The 19122-nt window shown below is 43.3% G+C and overlaps 2 protein-coding genes across 6 annotated transcripts in view; both read left to right on the plus strand.

Moving 5' to 3' along the window:
• FAM228B (family with sequence similarity 228, member B) overlaps nt 1-6050 on the plus strand; it is a 43023-nt gene extending 36973 nt beyond the window's left edge. For all 5 annotated transcript variants that reach the window (XM_010840545.1, XM_010840549.1, XM_010840546.1 and 2 more), the window contains exons 8-9: nt 922-1026; nt 5632-6050. In XM_010840545.1, the coding sequence (XP_010838847.1) occupies nt 922-1026; nt 5632-5638 (112 nt within the window). In that variant the 3' untranslated portion in view covers nt 5639-6050. The remainder of the gene's footprint in view (nt 1-921; nt 1027-5631) is intronic.
• Nucleotides 6051-6694: 644 nt separating this feature from the next.
• Nucleotides 6695-19074, plus strand: FAM228A (family with sequence similarity 228, member A). Its single transcript, XM_010840556.1, has 8 exons — nt 6695-7072; nt 9331-9399; nt 10328-10519; nt 12881-12961; nt 14496-14583; nt 14702-14858; nt 17737-17887; nt 18582-19074. The coding sequence occupies exons 1-8, from the start codon at nt 6980-6982 to the stop codon at nt 18726-18728; spliced, it is 978 nt and encodes a 325-aa protein (XP_010838858.1). The 5' UTR covers nt 6695-6979; the 3' UTR covers nt 18729-19074.
• Nucleotides 19075-19122: the final 48 nt, after the last annotated feature.

Here is a 19122-nt window from a genome sequence, read left to right on the forward strand (position 1 = left end):
TAGCCCTTCTCAGACATATTAACACAGGAAACCCTTTTGTCCTCTTGTGAGTAATGCTTTATGCTTGCAATTTCTTTTACTCAAAACATATTTCAAAGTCCACACTCTCTAGGAAGGTTCATTCTGACGAAGTCAGCATCAGACTGATCCTTTCCATTAATTCTTTGTGTGGCTATTTGCAAGCTGGGGGTACTGGGTATGTTAGTTGGGATAATGGCTCTTGATTTTAGACAACTGAATCTCCCCCTCCCCCAGAAAAGGATTGATTCATTGGGGACTTATGCCACTCACAAAATCACTGGGAAGTTGTAAGAAACAGGGCTCAAATTTCAGAAACAGCTCCCCAAATCACAGTGTAGAACTGACTGACCAAGGGGTATGTTGTTTCTGCTGTGTCAGAGAATGGCAGAACCAGGAAGCTGCTGCTCCAGTTGTTGGCCTAGAACCCCACCAGCTCTGCTGTAATCTGTGCCAGAAGTGGATGCTCCTCACAGGGCTGGTATCATCCTTCCAATCAGTCTTGAGCTGAGGCAAGATGGGAGGGCTCTAAGTCACCTGCCTGCCACCTTATGGCAAAGAAACTGAGAAATGGGGTGTTTGAGTTCTTTCTTAGGAAAAGCATTTTACATTTATGCTTGTAAATGACACAATCTCTGTAACTTCTTTTTAAACTTAGAGTATAAGCTCCAGGATATAAGGAGTACTTTAAACTTGCCTACCTGATTCTAGGTCCTCAGTAAATAGTAAACCAATCTCTATCATAGTTTCAGCAACTCTTAAATACCCAAGAATGCACACCAGTTTGAAATAATGGTATTTTGGACAGTATACATAGTGGTCAATATATAACAATAATTTCTCTATAAATGCAAGCTAGTATTGTTTTCTGAATATCCTCTCACACATGTTATCTTGTTAAAGGTTAAAAATAAAAGTGAATTTTAATGAAAGCAGTTTTGACTTGAAACCCTCTGCAAGAACTCCTCATCCGGAATTCCAAAAAGAAGATAAAGCAGTTCATTATAAGTAAGTCTGCTCTTTCATGGCTTTGTTCTTCTTTCATTTGACATGCTTGACTGCCACCACCTGCCATCATTTTAAGTTACTGGAGTCAGTCCTGAAGAATATAGCAGACTCTTGTAGCCAGACATCAGACATTTACCACCACTGTGTCTGGGTGAGATGGCAACTTTGCTCAGCTTTTTCTGGTTTTAAAGAACAAACAGCTGACATGTTCAGAACTAACAAGCACAGATACAGAAAAAACTTGTTAACAACTCATATTAAAGTTAAAATTAGGAGATTTTTAATTGAATTGGAATGGTAAAAATGAAATTTTGGACTAGTTCTGGTAGGTAGTAACTGTTACAATATTGTACCCAGCTGTTAGTCCATGGGGTCGCTAAGAGTCGGACACAACTGAGCAACTTCACTTTCACTTTCCACTTTCATGCATTGGAGAAGGAAATGGCAACCCACTCCAGTGTTCCTGCCTGGAGAATCCCATGGACGGAGAAGCCTGGTAGGCTGCAGTCCATGGGGCTGCACAGAGTCGGACACGACTGAAGCGACTAAGCAGCAGTGTTAGAGTTGGGAATGGAAAGTGACTGTAAGTGAGGGTGAGGTTTTGGACTGACAAAAATGTTCTAAAATTAGACTGTGGTGGTGGTTACACATCTCTGTAAATATAGGAAAATCATTTATCTGAACACATAAAATGGATGAATTTTATGGTGCTAAATTATATCTCAGTAAAACTGTTGACAATAATAAAAAAAGAACCTAGCAAGGCAGAAGGGAGCTTAGGAGGTTGGCTTATAATTCTCTGTTACTAAAAAGCCACAAAGTAAGCTGTACTGGGTTTCCCTTTTCTTGTTCTGAATAAACTCAGGATTTTTTTTAACAAATATAATGTGGCAGAAGCCAGAGGCTTTTAGAAATGCTTGATTCTGGCATGTCCAGCAGAGAGAACAACTAATTGCCTCATGAGGGTCTTTTTAGTAGATTTAAAGTAGAAACAGATGACTGTTAGAGATGGTGCTGACCATTGTGGACTTCTCAGTGTCCTTGAGGTACATTTAACACTTTGCTGCTCTTCTGCATGGGAACTGAAATTGAGGGATAATAGGAAATATTGAAACTAAGCCCTATTCACTTGGCAGCTGAAGTCCTTAAAAGATGGACTGATTCAGCATCACCCTTGTATATTAGGCTCTGAAAGAGTAAGTTCCTCTACAATCTGTAACTGCCATGATCGCATACACACTTGTTTGAGTCAGGTTTTAGAATAGTAAACATTTTAGTCCTAGTTTTTGTATATTGTATAAAAGGTTTTGTCCTTAAATATCTTTTATAGCAGAGTATGACTCAGATATGAAGGAAAATATTGCATCATTGGAATGTGTAGGGGTGTAAACTAGAGGCTTAAACTCATGAGATCTCCCTGAATAAGAAGGAAGATTACACTGTATTTTATTCCATGAATTAGAGAATCATCCCTAGTGTGCCTTCCCTGGTAGCTCAGTTGGTAAAGAATCCACCTGCAATGCAGGAGACCAAGGTTCTATCCCTGGGTAGGGAAGATCCCCTGGAGAAGGAAATGACAATCCACTCTATTATTCTTGCTTGGAAAATCCCATGGTCAGAGGAGCCTGGCAGGCTACAGTCCATGGGGTTGCAAGAGTCAGACACGACTTAGCGACTAAACCACCACCATCACCCAATTACAGCATCGAGGTAGAAAAGGCATATTTGTCTTTGACAGAGTTAGACCTTCCCAGGGAAGGCACAGTGTATACGTCTGTAAGGGGGTGGGGGTCATTTATGCCAAAGGACCCTCCCTCAGCTGTTGGATTAAGCAGTAATGAGATTTTGGATGAAAATGTTAGTAGAGCAAGGTAATGCTGTTTATTTTTCATAAAAATGTATAAATTCATATAGAACTCATCAACCCCAAATTTAAATAAGATATTAAATGCTATAGTTGATAGAATTCTTTCCTTTCTGGTTCCTTTCTCCACAAACACAGGGTCATCCTTTCTATGTTATCAGGAGGGAAGAATCCAAGTTCCAAAGAAGCCAACTCTAAAGAGCACCTTTCTTCCTTGAACTTCCTTGAGCTAGGAGGTAGACGGGGATTGGGACCAGGATGCAGCGAGAGCTGGAGTAGTCCCATTTTGCAATACACACAGCAGCAACTGCTGATACCAAAATCTGAGCAGTTGGGAACAACTCTGTATGGCAGGCTTCCCAAAGACAGGAGGCAGTGGGCCATCCTCCCTACCCTCCCCCACTGCCAAGAAAGGGTGAGGGAGTGAGTAGAAGAAACTGAGGCAGGTTTTCCTGATTCAGGGGTATGGAGAGTGAGACTCCATGTACTGCCTAATGGAGTGTCCTCTGGAGGGCAGACTGTATATTTCCCTAGCTCCCTCTCCTGAGTTTTTGCTCTTCTTCTACTCCTCCACCATCTCAATCATCTCTCTGCTATTTATCAGATACCACACTCAAGCCATGTCTCAAATTTTGTTCCTCTTAGTTTAGCCAAGAAAGGCAAAATTTTTCAAAAGGACCATATACTAAAAGTAGTAAGGTTTGAAAAGTAAAAGTCCCCAGATGTAAAATGTATGGAAATATAGATGTTCACCTCTCGTCTAAGGTGACTATGGTTAGAATTGGTGCCGTTTGACTCTTGTAGCCTGGCCTACTGCTTCTAGGCCTAGGTGCTACTGCCCTTCAGTTTTCTTCTCTACACCTTGTGTCCCGAGTCTCTGGAGCGTAGCTTCTTTTAGGAGTGGATTGGAGAAGTCGCAGCCCATTTCCTCATCTCCCAGTTAGAAATCAACATGGAAATGGTTTGCTAGTCTGAGTCTCCAGTCAATCTTTCTATCATTCTTCTTTTCTGTTTCCTCACTCCTACTCCTAAAGGATAAGGGAGCTCCTTTTTTTTCTTTTTTAACTCACTCATGATAAATGTATAAAAACTTAAATTTGTGGTTTCATTCCTTTTATTTGTCATGTTTTAATACCCTCTCATGTGTTTGCTTGCTTCCTCAAATTTTAACAAGCACCTATTCTGAACCATGTGGTATTTGACAGGCTGAAGACTAGAGGTAAAAAACAGATAAATCTCTGATCTCAAGGAGCTTACATTTTGATGAAAGATGGACAATAAATAAGCAAATATATGATATCACTGAGCTAGTAATAAGTGCAGTGAGGAAAATAAAACAGGAAGTTGCTGGAGAACTACCCAACACAACAGGTTTTAATGGACAGTGAGGAAAAATACAAGTTACTTTGTAATCATACCTTACACACCCTCCTTATGTATTGTAATAGTTTTGGGTATCTCGATACAATCAGCTCCAAAAAAGATTATTCTTTACTTTTGCACTTCTGCCCCTCTTCCTGTCAGGTTTCTCTTAGTTCAGTGAATAGGGCCATAATCCAAGAAGGAGCCCCAGGATAAAAGTCTAGGAGTCATTTTTTATTTCTCGCTTTCCCTCAGTTCCCATGTCTTCTAGCTTATGTCTGTTAGTGTGTTCAGTTCTCAGTTCCTCAGTCCTGCCGCTGGTTCAAGCCACTGTGGTCTTACCTGGCCTCTTGCACTAGCCTCCTGACTGGTCTTCCTTCTTCTGCTCTTGCCTCTGTATAATGAGTTCTCATGCAGCACCATAGTCTTTTAGAAATGTTTATTATACCAAAATTCTCCCCTACCCCAAACCAGGAATCCTAATGGCTTGCCTCACACTTTGGATTTTATCCTAACTCCTTAATGGGTCCTCTAACCCCTGTACAGCTGGGCACCTGCCTCCTCTCCACCCTTATCACCTGCCTTTTTTCCACACTCACTGTGTTCCTTTTCTTGTTTTGTGGCACACCTTATCAGGCTTTTGCTTCTGCCATTCTATCTGCCTGGAACACTCCTTCCCTGGATCTCTCCATGCCTCACTCACTCAGATCCCTGCACCAATATCATCTCTCTCAAGAACTCTACTTAAAATTCCTCCCTCATCCATTTCTCTACCCTCCCTATCCCCTTTACCTGTGGAGAGGTAGAATCCAGGACTCAACTGGAGGTCAGGACAATCTGTCATTGTAAGAGGAAGGAAGGACACAGAATGCATGGATATAGATGAAGACACCTTGGTGAATTTTGTGAATGAAGACTGTTTACTTCTGTTTACTTCATTTTCTCAATGAAATCGGAAGGTCATTCATGAACTGACAGTGAAGATGGAGGACAAAGATTTAGAGGTTTGAAAGGAGAAGGGATGAAAGGAACCTAGTATTTTATAAATCACAATAATCCTAGTGTAAATGAGCACTCCAGACATACTGACATCCGAAAGCAGGACCCTCAGATCATATCCCACATCAGTAAACTATCACACCTATAATAGGGTTGGCTCTGTACTGGAATCTCTGTATGTTTTTGAATCCAGATGGAGTGAGGAGAGGCTGAGTCAGGAGGCTTAGAGGGGACCCTGCCTCCAGGCCACTTAGCTCCAACAGGAGGACTAGGCTTCAGGGAGATCAGCGCAGCTAAGCAGAGGAATTCTTTCTGCTCTGGGAAGCCCCTCATCCCTATATCAGTCACACTTACCTCTTCTCTTCTGTCACTTTCAAAAGGTTTTAGCAACCAAGGAGTACACACCCTGGTCCTTGACTGGTCAAAGAGGACACAAAAGAAGGCTGCTTCAAAGGAAGCCATCTGTTGCAGGAAGCGCTCAGATTGAGGACCAAGGAAAGCACTCAAGAAATGTTCTCTAAGAAAAGCATCTGCAGTGAACTTTGTCTTTGAGTCCAATTGTCTGTATGATAATTAAGAAATGACCGTACTATATATTGACAGTTATTGCAAATGTATTTCCCACAGGAGTTAAATGTTGCCTCAGAGATACAATAAAAATACTAACTGTTGCCTTACTTAGCACCCACCTCAATTCACTTGCTCTTTCCTTAAATTGTCAGGCACCCTGAAAATCCATACCCACATAGTCTCCCTATGTTTTCCCAACAGTCTTTAGAAAATTAAAAAACTCCTTTTGATTACCCACTAGCTGATTCTGGGTCTGCATGTCTGCCTCTGGCTCATGTTGAGTTTGACTCCTGCTCCCAGGAGCTCTGGAGAAGGAAATGGCGACCCACTCCAGTATTCTTGCCTGGAGAATCCCATGGACGGAGGAGCCTGGGGGGCTACAATCCAAGGGGTGGCAAAGAGTCGGACACGACTGAGCCACTTCACTCACTCACCCAGGAGCTCAGTAGGCGGGATCTGGAGCGCAGGAGAAGACAATTAGGTTTTCCTTGGGCAAAAGGGGCGCTTCTACTTGTAGCCCTAGATCATACAGGTAAATGGTACATTCTCTTTAGTAAACTTTACATGACCTACATTTTTTATTTTAAAAAAAAAGAAAGAAAACCTAGGGTGGACGGTTGAAAGGATTGGACGGTTGGAGGCCAGCTGGAGCGGAGGGGCTGGGGCGGCACGAGGCTGAGGATGTAGGGGGCCCGAGCTCCCCTCTTTGCTGACTTCCGGGTGGATAAGAGGCGTAGGCGGATTGAAGGAAGAGGGGTTGGGGTCTAAACAGGGGGCTTTAGCTTGTTTTTAGAAGGCGCTCTCTTTCCCCCTCCCAGAACGGTCAGTCCCCTGTGCCATTTCCGGATGGCCCTACGCTCGAGGTGGGGGGCAGGGAGTGGCCAGGCCCGCGACCACTCCAGCAGCCCCTCCGCGGTGTGGCCCAGGCGGACCCTGAGGCGTTGCCTGGCTGGGTCCGCAAGGCCGCAGGTCAGGGAGCCTAACTAGTCACCCACTTTGTGAAACAGGTTTAGGGGCGCTGGAGGATTTTTTTGTTTTACTTAACCGAGACTATGAAGTGTTTAATCGCTCTCTGAGCTCAAAGACCTACACTTTTTCAACTGGACTCGCCTATCTCCTCAATTTACTCTTTCTCCCCTCAGGGATTGTATTATATATATGGCTGCCACAAAAATGTCCAACTGTGGTAAACATTTTGGGCCTGAACAATTAGAAAAGTGGCCAGAACTCGAGTCAGTCACGTTGATGGAGGTAAAATTATATGGTATTTAGGGGCCCGTCTTTTGGTGATGGGGCATAAATCCCTTGAAATTAAGATCTATTGTGTCTTAATCACAGTTGTTTTCCCCAGAACTAGAACAGCGCCTGGCACAGACTTGGTGCTTAAGAAATTCATCCAGTGGGAAAGGCAGGGGGCGGGGGTCACATTTGGCCCAGGGTGGTCGTCCTGTTTCCCATGGTCAGGAAGGGTGAGGACGGCCACAGGGCAGCAGTGGGTAATCACAGGGGTCCTGGAGCTGCCCTGCAGGAGAGCAGGGGAGGCCCGGCCTGCGCTTGCAGTTACTTCATGATACTTCAGGATCTGGTAAAGCAATGATTTTCTCATAAAGTTTCATTATCTTATAGAGAAGTTCTTGGATATTTCCCCTGTTTTTCCCCTTTTACTGTGGTGGCAGTAAGAGTGGTGAGATTGTGTGCGTGCGTGCATGCATGCGTGTACATGCACAGAAAAATACAGATTTCAAAAGTGCTGCTAGAAATCATTAACATCCTCCTTATATTTTCTTACAAAATCACCAAGAGGGAGCTGTTAAAACAAAAACAATTTCCTTTAAAAAAAAAAGTTGGTTTGAAAATCTGCATATAACCAATAGTATGTATAACATTTGCTAATAGTGTTAATAGGATGGCTAAAAAATTGATTTCCCAAGATGATTGTTAGTGTATGTTTCTACTTCAGATAAATAGATTGATTATTCTAAATTTGTATTGTTGTATTAGGGGAACACATTTAATTGTTTTACATGATTTTTCAATTATCATGTTAAAATAAGTTTAAGAAGGGTTTATTTTAAAGCAAGAGTCTGTTCATATTATCAGGAGAGTTTTATTTTGGAGAGGACCCTAGTAGCTATCTGAATATCATTTTAGATTTCATGCAAAGCTGTTATATCTACAAGTAAAAATACAACTGTCCCTTTCAAGATTTCTGTTATTCACAGAGTTAGTATTTGAGTGTGGGATTTAGTTCATTCTGATGCACTCACTGTGACAGAACTGAAAGAAAAGCCAGAGATTGAATAACATAGTTTTAAGAATCTATCACTTTTCAGTAGATAATTCTTTTAGGCAACAGCACTTCTCTTGCAGATACTTAATTTTTATTGCTTTTCCATTTGTTCCTACTTACTTCTGTAAGAGTAAAGACTGGAAGATCAGTTCATAGTGATCCAAATGAAAAGCCCTAGAGTAAGGATTTAAGTGCATCAGCTTTACCCAAACTCATAATGGAAACAGCTAGTCCCTAAATGTAAAACCATCTTGGTTCTTAGCCAGGAGTTCCCAACTAACTGGCTCTGGTCCAGTCAAACTAAGTCAAACTTCTGCAGTTTTGACTTATAAGGAGGTTTTAACTTATAAAGAGACCTAGCAGAAGTCAGGGAACTTCAAGGGCTTTTAAAACATACCCACAGACTGCCTGTAAAGAGGCTTCATTTTATTGTTGTTCAGTCACTAAGTTGTGTCTTACTCTTTGTGACCCCTTGGACTGCAGCACACCAGGCTTCCCTGTCCTTCACTGTCTCCTGGAGTTTGCCCAAACTCATGTCCTTTGAGTTGGTGATGCCATCCAACTATCTCAACTTATGTCGCCCTCTTCTCCTGCTCTGTTTTTCCCAGCATCAAGGTCTTTCCCAGTGAGTTGGCTCTTCGCATCAGGTGGCCACAGTATTGGAGCTTCAGCTTCAGCATCAATCCTTCCAGTGAATATTCTGGGTTGATTTCCTTTAGGATTCACTGGTTTGATCTCCTTGCAGTCCAAGGGAATCTCAAGAGTCTTCTCCAGCACCACAATTCAAAAGCATCAGTTCTTTGGCACTCAGCCTTCTGTATGGTCCAACTCTCAAATCCATACATGACTACTGGAAAAACCATAGCTTTGACTATACAGACCTTTGTCAGCAAAGTGGTATCTCTGCTTTTTAATACACTTTCTTGGTACTTTAAAAATCATGGTGTGATGTAAGAGATTTGTTTCAAAATAATCTAGTAGCAGGCAAGGGAGTGAGTAGGGATTTAGATGAAATAAGATTGACTGAATTGATCATTCTTGGACCTGGGTGATGGGTTCATGGAGAATTGTGTTTGAACATTTCCATAATAAGTTACAAAATATGTTTTGAGGTACAGATGTTAGATTCACACTTAAATTATTGGTAAAATACATTGAGTTTTGTCACAGGCTTGTTTATTCAGGATCTACATCTTAATATTTAATTCTGTAATTTTAGGCATTAGCCAGAGAAGACATTGATGAAGCTGTATATGCAATATTATTTAGAGAAAATTGTATTGCAAAGGTAAGAGTTGGCTACAGAGTGGATTCTAAGTGTGTTCTAGATAAGCAAGAGTGATATAGAGCAGTGTGGCCAAGAGGATGTTACCATGTCAGAGAGAGTCATTTTTTCTGGGAGAATGAGCCTCCCTTGAATCACCCATTGATACTACATAGATCTGAGCTGGTGCTTTCTCCTTGCAGGATCACTAAGAGGTCAGGTTTCCCAGATTTATCCTTAAGGGATCTGAGAGATTATTCTAACTACTCCCCTGGTACTGAATAGAAATTTTTGCCTAGAACTTACCTCACTCTCTTATGTTCCCACATCACAGTGGGGAGCTATAAAGCCACGAGAAATGAATTAGTATTTAAGGGTAATGACCAATCAGTACTGATCATCACTATGAAATTAACAAATTTAAGGAGGTTTTCATCTCAGTGAGAGGTATACAATACCTGAACGTTTGTACTGTGACATAGTGTATAAAGGAGGTTCACATATATATTCTCATATGAGCCTCAAAAGACGAAGGTGGGTTTACCCTCAGAGAGAAAGAGAGGTGTTGAGTCAAGTCTGGTGCTCTTATTCCTCTACCACTTTTATCACAGACTTTACTGATGATAAAGGCTGGAGATGAGGAGTGGTGACCAGGGAATGCTTTGAATCCTGAAAAGCACAGTTTCCTGAGTTAGGAAGGGTTTGGATGTGGTTTGGTCTGGAGGCACTGTTGTGGTGTAAACTGTCCATGGGTTCTGCATGCTCTATGCTCTCAGCTTCTCTTTCTGAACTTTAGTCTGTTCTTTGACTATCTTATTCTGTGACTTTGCAGCCTGAATGTGCTGAGAGTTTAGGAGTGAGAACAAGTGTCCCCCCCAACTTATTCAGATTAAAATAAATGTAAAACCTCTTAGTAACTTGTTTTCTTTCCTTGTTTGTATCACTTCATTAGAGACTGGATACGTATTTTCAGCATCTGTATGCCTTTAAGGAAAGAAAAAAAGAGCTGTTGCATAAAAAATGGACTGAAAATGTCGCAAAGCCTCTTCAGCAAAGAATTATGGAAAAAGTAATTTCATATAAAGCGTTGGAGAAAACAAAACAAGAGAATTTTGAATATTTTTTAAAGCACACAAATAAAACAGTACTGAGAGATTTTTTTAGTGAAATATTATTTGAAAATTTGGGCTGATATTTTCATTGATTATGCAGATTCTCAAATTTGTTTTTGTATGTAAGATGAATTCATGGAACTGTAAAACAGCCTACTGCATTTTTAAATCCAAAGTTTAAGGTAGAGGGAACAGAAGTGTTTATTTGGAACTAGATTTATCAGGCATGCTTTTTGGTGATTGTTAATAATGTAACGGGCTTAAGCCGTAAGAACATTTATTGGTTACTCAATAAGAAACAGAGGGGTTTGTGGTCTCATGGTGAGTTCTGGAAGTCTAAGAATGTCATTAATAACCCAGTTTTGTTTTGTTTTTTTCCTGTTCTGATATCCTGAGTATTTTCAGTCTATGCCCATCATCCTCACATTTGTAAGCACATTTGGTTTCTTATAGCTCTGGGTATTAGGCAGGAAGAAAGGGTGAGAAATGATGTCTGAGGGCCCATTTCTTACATCTTATCCTTTGATCAGGAAGCAAAAAGTCTTCAGAAGCTCCTAGCAGATTTCCCCTTAGGGGTCATTGTCCATAAACCAGGTCACATTAGAAGTCCTAGTTAAAAGCAGAGCTGGGCAGGTATGTGTGGCTTTCCAGTCTCTTCAGTACGTTGTGGGTGAAGGAGAGGGGACTTCTCCACAGCTATTGAGTTAGCAACCATTAGGTGAAGGGACCTCCAGTTTCTATCCTCTGTTTCTCAGTTTTATTAAATGAGAACAAATTTTGGCTTCTTCTATGGAAGATTTTTCTCTCTTTAACTTTGAAATCAGGACTCTCTTTTGAAATTGAGGCCCACCTAAATTTCCACATATTCAGCAGAGATCTAGAGTAATGTGACTGGAATACTAGAGATGTAAGTATATTTAATGAGCAAAATTTCTGGATGTGTACACTAAATACATCTTCCTAAGCACCCTAATGGAGAAGGCAATGGCACCCCACTCCAGTACTCTTGCCTGGAAAATCTCATGGACGGAGGAGCCTGGTAGGCTACAGTCCATGGGGTCACTAAGAGTCGGACACAACTAAGCGACTTCACTTTCACTTTTCACTTTCATGCATTGGAGAAGGAAATGGCAACCCACTCCAGTGTTATTGCCTGGAGAATCCCAGGGACAGGGGAGCCTGGTGGGCTGCCGTCTATGGGGTTGCGCAGAGTCGGACAAGACTGAAGCGACTTAGCAGCAGCAGCAGCAAGCACCCTAAGAGGCAGAGCTCAAGGGTAAATCCAGGTCACTTTGAAACAAAGTGCAAAGTCTTACAAGTATGTGCAAAAATGTGATTGCACAAGCATACAATGAGAAAGCCATGCCTTAGAAAAACCATGTGTTGAAGTCAAGTGATTTAAAATGACACAGTAAATTCGATGTGAGTCAGCCATGTGAGCTGGCTTCCAAGAAATCATCCAAGCTTTTAGGCAGTATTGAGAGGCAGTGCTCTGAGTGGGAAATGTTGGGTCCAGCCTGTCCACCCACGGACAGTCACCAGTTACAGAACCCTTAGAAAAGGGTACAGGCTTGACAACACTTCACAGGAGGAAAAGTGGAAAAAAATATATAGCGAGTTTAGCCTAGGGAAGAGATGACATGAGGGGAAATGAAATCTTTTAAGTATGTATTGTAAAAGGCTGACGCGGATGAAGACTAGATGTATTTTGTGTTGCTTCATGGGGAGAACTGGCAGTGACAAGGCAGACTTCAGCTCTGTTCTAAGGACAAGCTTCCTAGTGGTTAGAATGACCAAGAGAGTATCTGCCTAATGGAGCAGAGCTGTGCTGTGCTTAGTTGCTCAGTTGTGTCTGACTCTTTGCGACCCCGTGGACTGTAGCCCACCAGGCCCTTCTGTCCATGGGGATTCTCCAGGCATGAATACTGGAGTGGGTTGCCATGCCCTCTCCAAGGGATCTTTCCAACCCAGAGATCAAACCCAGGGTCTCCTGCATTGCAGGCGGATTCTTGACCATCTAAACCACCAGGGAAGCCCAAGAGTACTGGAGTGGGTAGTCTGTCCCTTCTCCAGGGGATCTTCCTGTAATCGAACCAGGATCTCCTGCACTGTAGGTGGATTCTGTACCAGCTGAGCTACCAGGGAAGCCCTCATGAAGCAGAGAAGTTCCTCAAATAAGGCTAGTGAGTGACTTGAGACTAAAGCTGGATGATTTCTTCTTCCAGAAGGTAGTGGACTCTCAGTGCAGTCCAGATTACTTCTAAGGTTTCTCTGAACCCTTTGAATCTATGATTTTATATAAAAAATGGAATAAAGTATTTGGCTTTTTTGAATCTTGCAAAAACACACTTGTATGTAGTGCTTTGCTCTTAAGTGTACTTTTTTGTTTAAAGGAAATTATATTTGGAGACTTTTATGATCCTGAAGTATACAATCCTTTTTATATGACAAAAAAGGACCCAAATTATGGAAAGGTAAGTACATTACCTATTATTATCTATTTATTCTTAGAAGCTCTGGGGTTGGGGAAAACCTGGTTGTTTTAGAAGTCTTATAGTTATTCTGCATTCACTTAAAACAAAATCCACAAAAGCATTTCCCCTGAGTTTTAGATTAAGAACCCAAAGTAATTTTGATCACTTGGGAATGAACATTGTGGAAAAGGCACATATGTGTGTGTGATAATTCATTTGTTCATTCAGTCCTCTATCCACTCACATTCAGCAACTGGAAGCCCAGGAGGTCGGGGAAGGTAAGTGGACAGTGAATGTGACAGGAGTGTCACAGAACCAGCGCAGGGAGAGCTCCTTCATGGAAGAGGTGGATGGAGGGACGCAGGAAAGGCTGTCCAGGAGCCAGTAGTTGAGCTTGTAATGCATCTTCACCTTTTACACTGACAGTATAGGTATTACCATTTTGAGATGTAGGTTTCACGTGTTTTACTCTTGCATAGCAGAAGTGGCCACCTGATCTCTGAAGAGGAAAGTGGTTTATTTTTGCTTCTCCCCGAAAACTAAGGCCGGTCATGGTTGTGAAGATAGGAAGGTCTTTTTGGCTCTGGGGGACTCACTGAGTATTCTGTTGGGGAGTCACTATGCTGTTTCCTCATTCAGTGGCTGTTGTCCTTGCAAATAGCATTGGGTCAAGATCAAGTGTGTGGGGAAGTAAAAAGGGGGAATAGTTCTTCTGTCTAAAGCTTATACTCAGGATGCGGAGGGAGGGAGAAAACCACCTTCCTCCACGGCCTCTGTAGCTGGCCCTGGACCTCAGCATGTACTGTTCTCCTGCCCTGAGGTTCTCACAGGCCCTTAGAGACCAGTGGTCAGCCCTCAAGGAGTGCCCTTCCTCCCAAGCTGGCTTAGAGCTCTGCCTTGTGCTCCCAGGGCTTCCTTGGTGATTCAGATGGTAAAACGTCTGCCTGCAATGTGGGAGACCTGGGTTCAATCCCTGGGTTGGGAAGATACCCTGGAGAAGGAAATGGCAACCCACTCCTATACTCTTGCCTGGAAAATCCCATGGACGGAAGAGCCTCATAGGCTATAGTCCATGGGGTCACAAAGAGTCGGACATGACTGAGTGACTTTCTTTCTTTCTTTCTTTTTGTGCTCCTAAAGCAGCTAAGCTGATGCCTCTCACGACAAGGTAGTTGTCATCCTTGACTTGTCTGTTCTAGACTGAGAGATTCCTGAATACAGGACCCCGCTGGGAGGCAGCCACCCCTGCAGTTGCATCAGCAGATACTTGTTGACTGATGCATTGATACTGTAGAACTCTTAACGGGAGTATGTGTCTTCTCTTTGGGTAGCCCTTGCTCCATTCAGCCACTTAAGGCTCAGTGAAATATTCTTGGGTGAGGCGGGTGGCATTTATGCTTCCCTTGCTCTGTATGACATTACTCCTGGGTCCTTGTTCTCAGCTGCTTTAGCGTATAGTAAGGCCACACTCGAATGCTTCAGACAGATTTAAAACAAATTGTACTTGGGTCCTCAGAGAGTCATTTTCTTGCAGGTTGCGGTCCCACCATTCTGTGATCCTCTGTTTATAAGACAGCAAGAGATAGATGAAGAGCAGAGAGCTGTTTTTCGGTACACGACAGGTACTTTGTGATCACGGGGCTTCACCTTTAGAGACTTCAGTTCTCTAGTGATCTCCTACCGCAAGGGTGACTGGAGCTGACCTTAAAGGTGTTGATTTAGATTTTTATCTTCCTGTAGGAAAACGATGTACCTTAAAAGAATTTAAAGAGCTAGAGAAGGCCAGGCAGTATGCCAGACTGCCCCAGTTCACGTTCAGTCTCCACAGCATGGTTTCAAAGGACAGGCCCAAAGCCTCTGCGAGGCCTGTGGGAAGCAAAACACACAGCAAATGCAGGTAAAGGTCTTTTTGCTGTGGCCGGAGTTTGGCCTGGGTATGTTACACAGCTGGAGTCACACAGCATGTAGCCTTTTCAAGACTTTACTTTCATTTTTGAAGGCTGTTCTCACAGGATTAAGAATGTTAGGTTGGCAGATATTTTCTTTCAACATATATCCCTGTCTTGTGCTCTTAAAATTGCCCATCCTGCTATTGTTCTTCTGGAGACAGTTATCTTTTTATCTGGATGCTTTTAACATTTTCTTGTTGTCTTTGATTTTCAGTAGTTTTCTATGATGTCCCTAGGTGTGGATTTTTTTTTTTTTTGAATCTAATTGGCATTTATGGGTCTTTTTGTATCTGTAAAGTGATGTCTTCAGTCAGTTCAGGGAAGTTTTCATTCATTTTTTCTTTGTTACCTCTGCCATATACTGTTTTCTTTCTGAATTCCAGTTAACCGTATTTTAGATTTTCTCACTGTAACTTCCCTGTCTCTTACCCTTTCTTGTGTCATTTCCAAGTTGCTCCAAATTTAATTCTAGGTATTTTTACTCTTTATCTCTTCGGTTGTATCTAACCATCTGTTGTTAAATCCATCCACTGAGTTTTTATTTTCAATTGTTTTATTTTTATAGTTCAAGCATCTTACTTTGTTCCTTTTCAGAGAAGTTGTGAGGAAGGCTGTGGAGATCCTCAGGGCCTGGAGGATCTCCACCCCTGATGGGGAAACCTAGTTCCAGTGCCCTGGTTTGACTTTCCCCCATCCCCAGGGAGGGGGTTTGTTCAGAACAAGGTTAACTACCCACTTTCCAGGACAGCACCAGGCCTGGGAGGGAAAATCTGCCAAAGATATGCTGGGAGGATGGAGGAATCAGTCCCTGCTACCTGATGTTGACCAAAGCTCTGAGACCGACAGCTCCCTCTGAAGGACTGTTTCCTCTGGAAGAACTGCTCCACTGCTGGCCAGTGACTTTAAAACAGGAATTTTGTGGGGCTTGAAGGGGCTGAATTTTTTTTATTTTCTCTTAAGTTGTTGCCGTAGGAGCATTGGCCTTTGCAAACTTTCTACAGCAAAAGAAAAAAAAAAAGCATCCCTGTCGTGTCTGTCATGTTCTCTTGGTGTTTCCTTTTTATCCCCCATCCTGAGTTTTGCTGGAATGAACAACACTACTTTGTTTCTGCTTTCCTGTGATTTAAAAGTTTTGTGTTCTATTTCTGGTTTCATGGTTTTTTGTTTTTTTTTTTTTTACAAATTTTAACAAATATTTTTATTTAAACATCAATAATTATATAACTCCTCATCCCCTAGCAAGGCAAAGCCTTTATATTGCTTTATTTCCTCATCTCCCCTCTCTGGCTCCTCAGCCTTTATAGATGGTCACATTTCTTTAGTTGATATTCTGCCTTTGAGTCTGTCTCTTCTGATGGACCCTCCACCTCACAGCCAGAGGAATCTCTTCAAAGTGATCAACCTCCCAAACTAAAAACCCTTTAGTAGATTCCCATAACCATTCCAATAACGTCCAGCCCAACTAGCACATAAGGTGCTCTCTGGGCCGTGCTACCTTTTCTGGCTTTGTCTAAAAAAATCCCCTCTCTCTAAAGAAAAGAAATATGACAAAGCACAGAAATATGTGGATCAAGTCAGCACTTGGGGGATTATCGCTTGGCTGTTCCTCTGCTCCCCTTCCTGCCTCCTCTCTCTGCAGCAAGCTCCCTGAGGGCAGGGGTTGCTAATGTATCTTGGTGTTCCCAGCACTTAGCTGGAAGATAGCAGATGAGGAGTCAGTACTTGTGGGATGAATGAATGGAGGAGTGGAGGTGAAGGTGATTTCCATAGAGAGGCCTTGGCTTCCCGGGCAGGGATGGAGACAGCCCTGGGAAACCTTCTGAGAGGATGCACCTGTGGGTGCCTCAAATTGCTGTTCAATAAAGTAATAAAAGGACTTAAGAGTGAGGTAACTTTGTTAGAGACAGTTTGATCAAAAAAAGTGGAGTCCTTGTCAATTTGAAAAAAAAGGGAAGGGGGCCTGGGTATGTTAGAAAGCACCCATCTCTCATGGAAGCCACAGTCAGTGTCTCCATCTGTTCAGGCTGCGGTAACAGGAGCTGACACTGGCTGGCTTATAAATGACAGAAATATATTTCTCTTGGTGGAGGCAGGGAAATTCAAGATCAAGGTGCTGGCAGATTCAGAGTCTGGTGAGGACTGGCTTCCTGATTCAGACACTGAGTCTTCTCACTGGTGGAAAGGGTGACGGCACTCTCAGGCCTGTTTCACAAGGTCATTAATCCCATTCAGGAGGGCTCTGCCCTCATGACCTAATCACCTCCCAAAGGCCCCACCTCCTAATACCATCACTTTGCTGGTGGGGTTTCAACATATGAATTGTGAGGGGACACAGTCAGACCTTGGCAGTCAGAAAGATAGCCAGGCTGCTTAAGGTACCACAAGGTCACTCCTTGCCTCTCTGGGACTTGATGGATGATGGATGTGGGGCATCTATCATAGCTTCTCTTTGTGAACCTGCTTCGTTTCTCTTTCTCTGCTTTTTTGTGCATGTCCTGGAAAATGGATGCCCTGGTTCTGCCTTTCTGGTTTGAGCCCTCTGAGGCTGCCTGAAGGTCCTCTGTCCCAATTACAACTCTAGGGACTGAGGCTCTGGGTCGCAGGCCTCAGCTACAGCCGTAGAAGGTCACATGACTCACCGCCTAAGGATGGAGCCTGCGGGGGTGTGGGTGGGGGCAGACTGATCGACAGCCACCAAGTGATGTTTTCTCAGTCTCTCATTTTCATGAAGTGAGTGCTGAGTTCACTAAATTTTCAGGCAATTATTGAATGGTACAATTCTATTTATACTGAGTTGAAATCATTTTCTTCTACTATTCTTTATACTCCTGAAAAGCTTGTCTGTGCAGAAGAGAAATTTCCACCTTATAAGGTGAAAATGACTAGTGACGTAAATCAAACTGTTTTTGAAAGGCGGTTTTATTCCTCGAAGATCAGCCAGGAGAGTAAGAGTAAAAGGCATGAGAAGAAGGGCCTGGTGAGCAGAGATTGCGGGGGTGGTACAGGGCAGGGAGGGTACAGCTGTGTAACACCCGCCAGAGAGCACTGACAGACCCCTCCATCTCAGACTCCAAGGGCAGAGCAGGCAGTGGCCAAAGAAGGGGCTGAAAAAGAGGCGGCAGAGGAAGTGGTGGGGTCTCCTCGAGCTCAGTTCTGTTGCAGAGACGGGCTTCCTTCCACAAGACAGCCTTGGGCAAAGACACTCAGAAAAGAGGCAGGTTGTGGGGCCCTGGACCCCACTGTCGGGGGACAGGTTGTGCCCTTCATAAGGGGAGAGACCACCTGCTCAGAGAGGATCCGCCCGCTAAGGCTTCCTCAGCTCTTTTTTCCTGAGTTTTTGCTCTCCCATTTTCCTACCATTTACTACTTATTACATCCAAACTAGACCAGATTTTTTTTCTCCATAGTTTAGTCACAGTAGGTGGGAATCTTTTGAAATGAAATTTATACTTAAAAAATTAGGGCAAAATGATAGATAAGATATATAAAAAGCATAGACAGGCAGGGGAGTTTCATGTGCAGATTTCCTGCCCAGAGCTCACAGCCCTAGGGCACAGCTGACAGCTCAGCCTATCCCCCCGAAACTGCCTGGAAGATGTCAGCTGGGATGGGCCGGGAAGTTCCTTCCTGTCCTTCCCCACCCCTCACCCAACTCTTCTCTTCTCCCACAGGCTTTAGGAACCGGACAGCACAGACCCCGCTCCTGGGCGGCAGGAGAAGGCCAGCAGAGGCGCAGGTCACAGCCCGTGGACAGAAGAGTGATGACCGCAGAGGTCCTGGGGCAGCACCTGGCCGCCCTGCAGCTGGGAGACAGGTGAGGCGGAGCCGCGCCCGGGCCATTTGTAATAAATGGTTTCCAGTATCTGTACAGCAGTTAAAATGTTGTCAACATTTTTTCTCTCCAGAAGTGGAATATTCCAAGGAATATCCAACTAATAACAGTTACAGTTTATCAAACTCTGGTTGTGAATCAGGAACTGTGTACTTTGCATGCATTTAAAAGTTTTCCCAGCAAGGCAGTACCGGTTACGTGAAGTTCAGAGGTTCAGTAACTCACTCAAGGTCAGCTGCAGTTTAAAGGTGGCAGTGTTCTCTAGCCCAGGTCTAGTCCCTCAGGTGCCAAGGCACACACTCATTCCCCAGGGACACGCCTCCTTGCAGCCACCCAGACTGTGTGATGTCGTCAGGCTGCTCAGAACCTGGGCCCCCTTT

The sequence above is a fragment of the Bison bison genome, unplaced genomic scaffold (assembly GCF_000754665.1).
Source record: "Bison bison bison isolate TAMUID 2011002044 unplaced genomic scaffold, Bison_UMD1.0 scf7180017864145, whole genome shotgun sequence".
NCBI lineage: Eukaryota > Metazoa > Chordata > Mammalia > Artiodactyla > Bovidae > Bison > Bison bison.

What these genes read in the sequence shown, in the direction of transcription:
- FAM228A (XM_010840556.1), top strand. Translation starts at nt 6,980, where the DNA reads ATGGCTGCCACAAAAATGTCCAACTGTGGTAAACATTTTGGGCCTGAA. An exon ending in AGTCAGTCACGTTGATGGAG is followed by an intron (nt 7,073 to 9,330) that starts GTAAAATTATAT and finishes CTGTAATTTTAG; the next exon opens with GCATTAGCCAGAGAAGACAT. An exon ending in GGCATGAGAAGAAGGGCCTG is followed by an intron (nt 17,888 to 18,581) that starts GTGAGCAGAGAT and finishes CTTCTCCCACAG; the next exon opens with GCTTTAGGAACCGGACAGCA.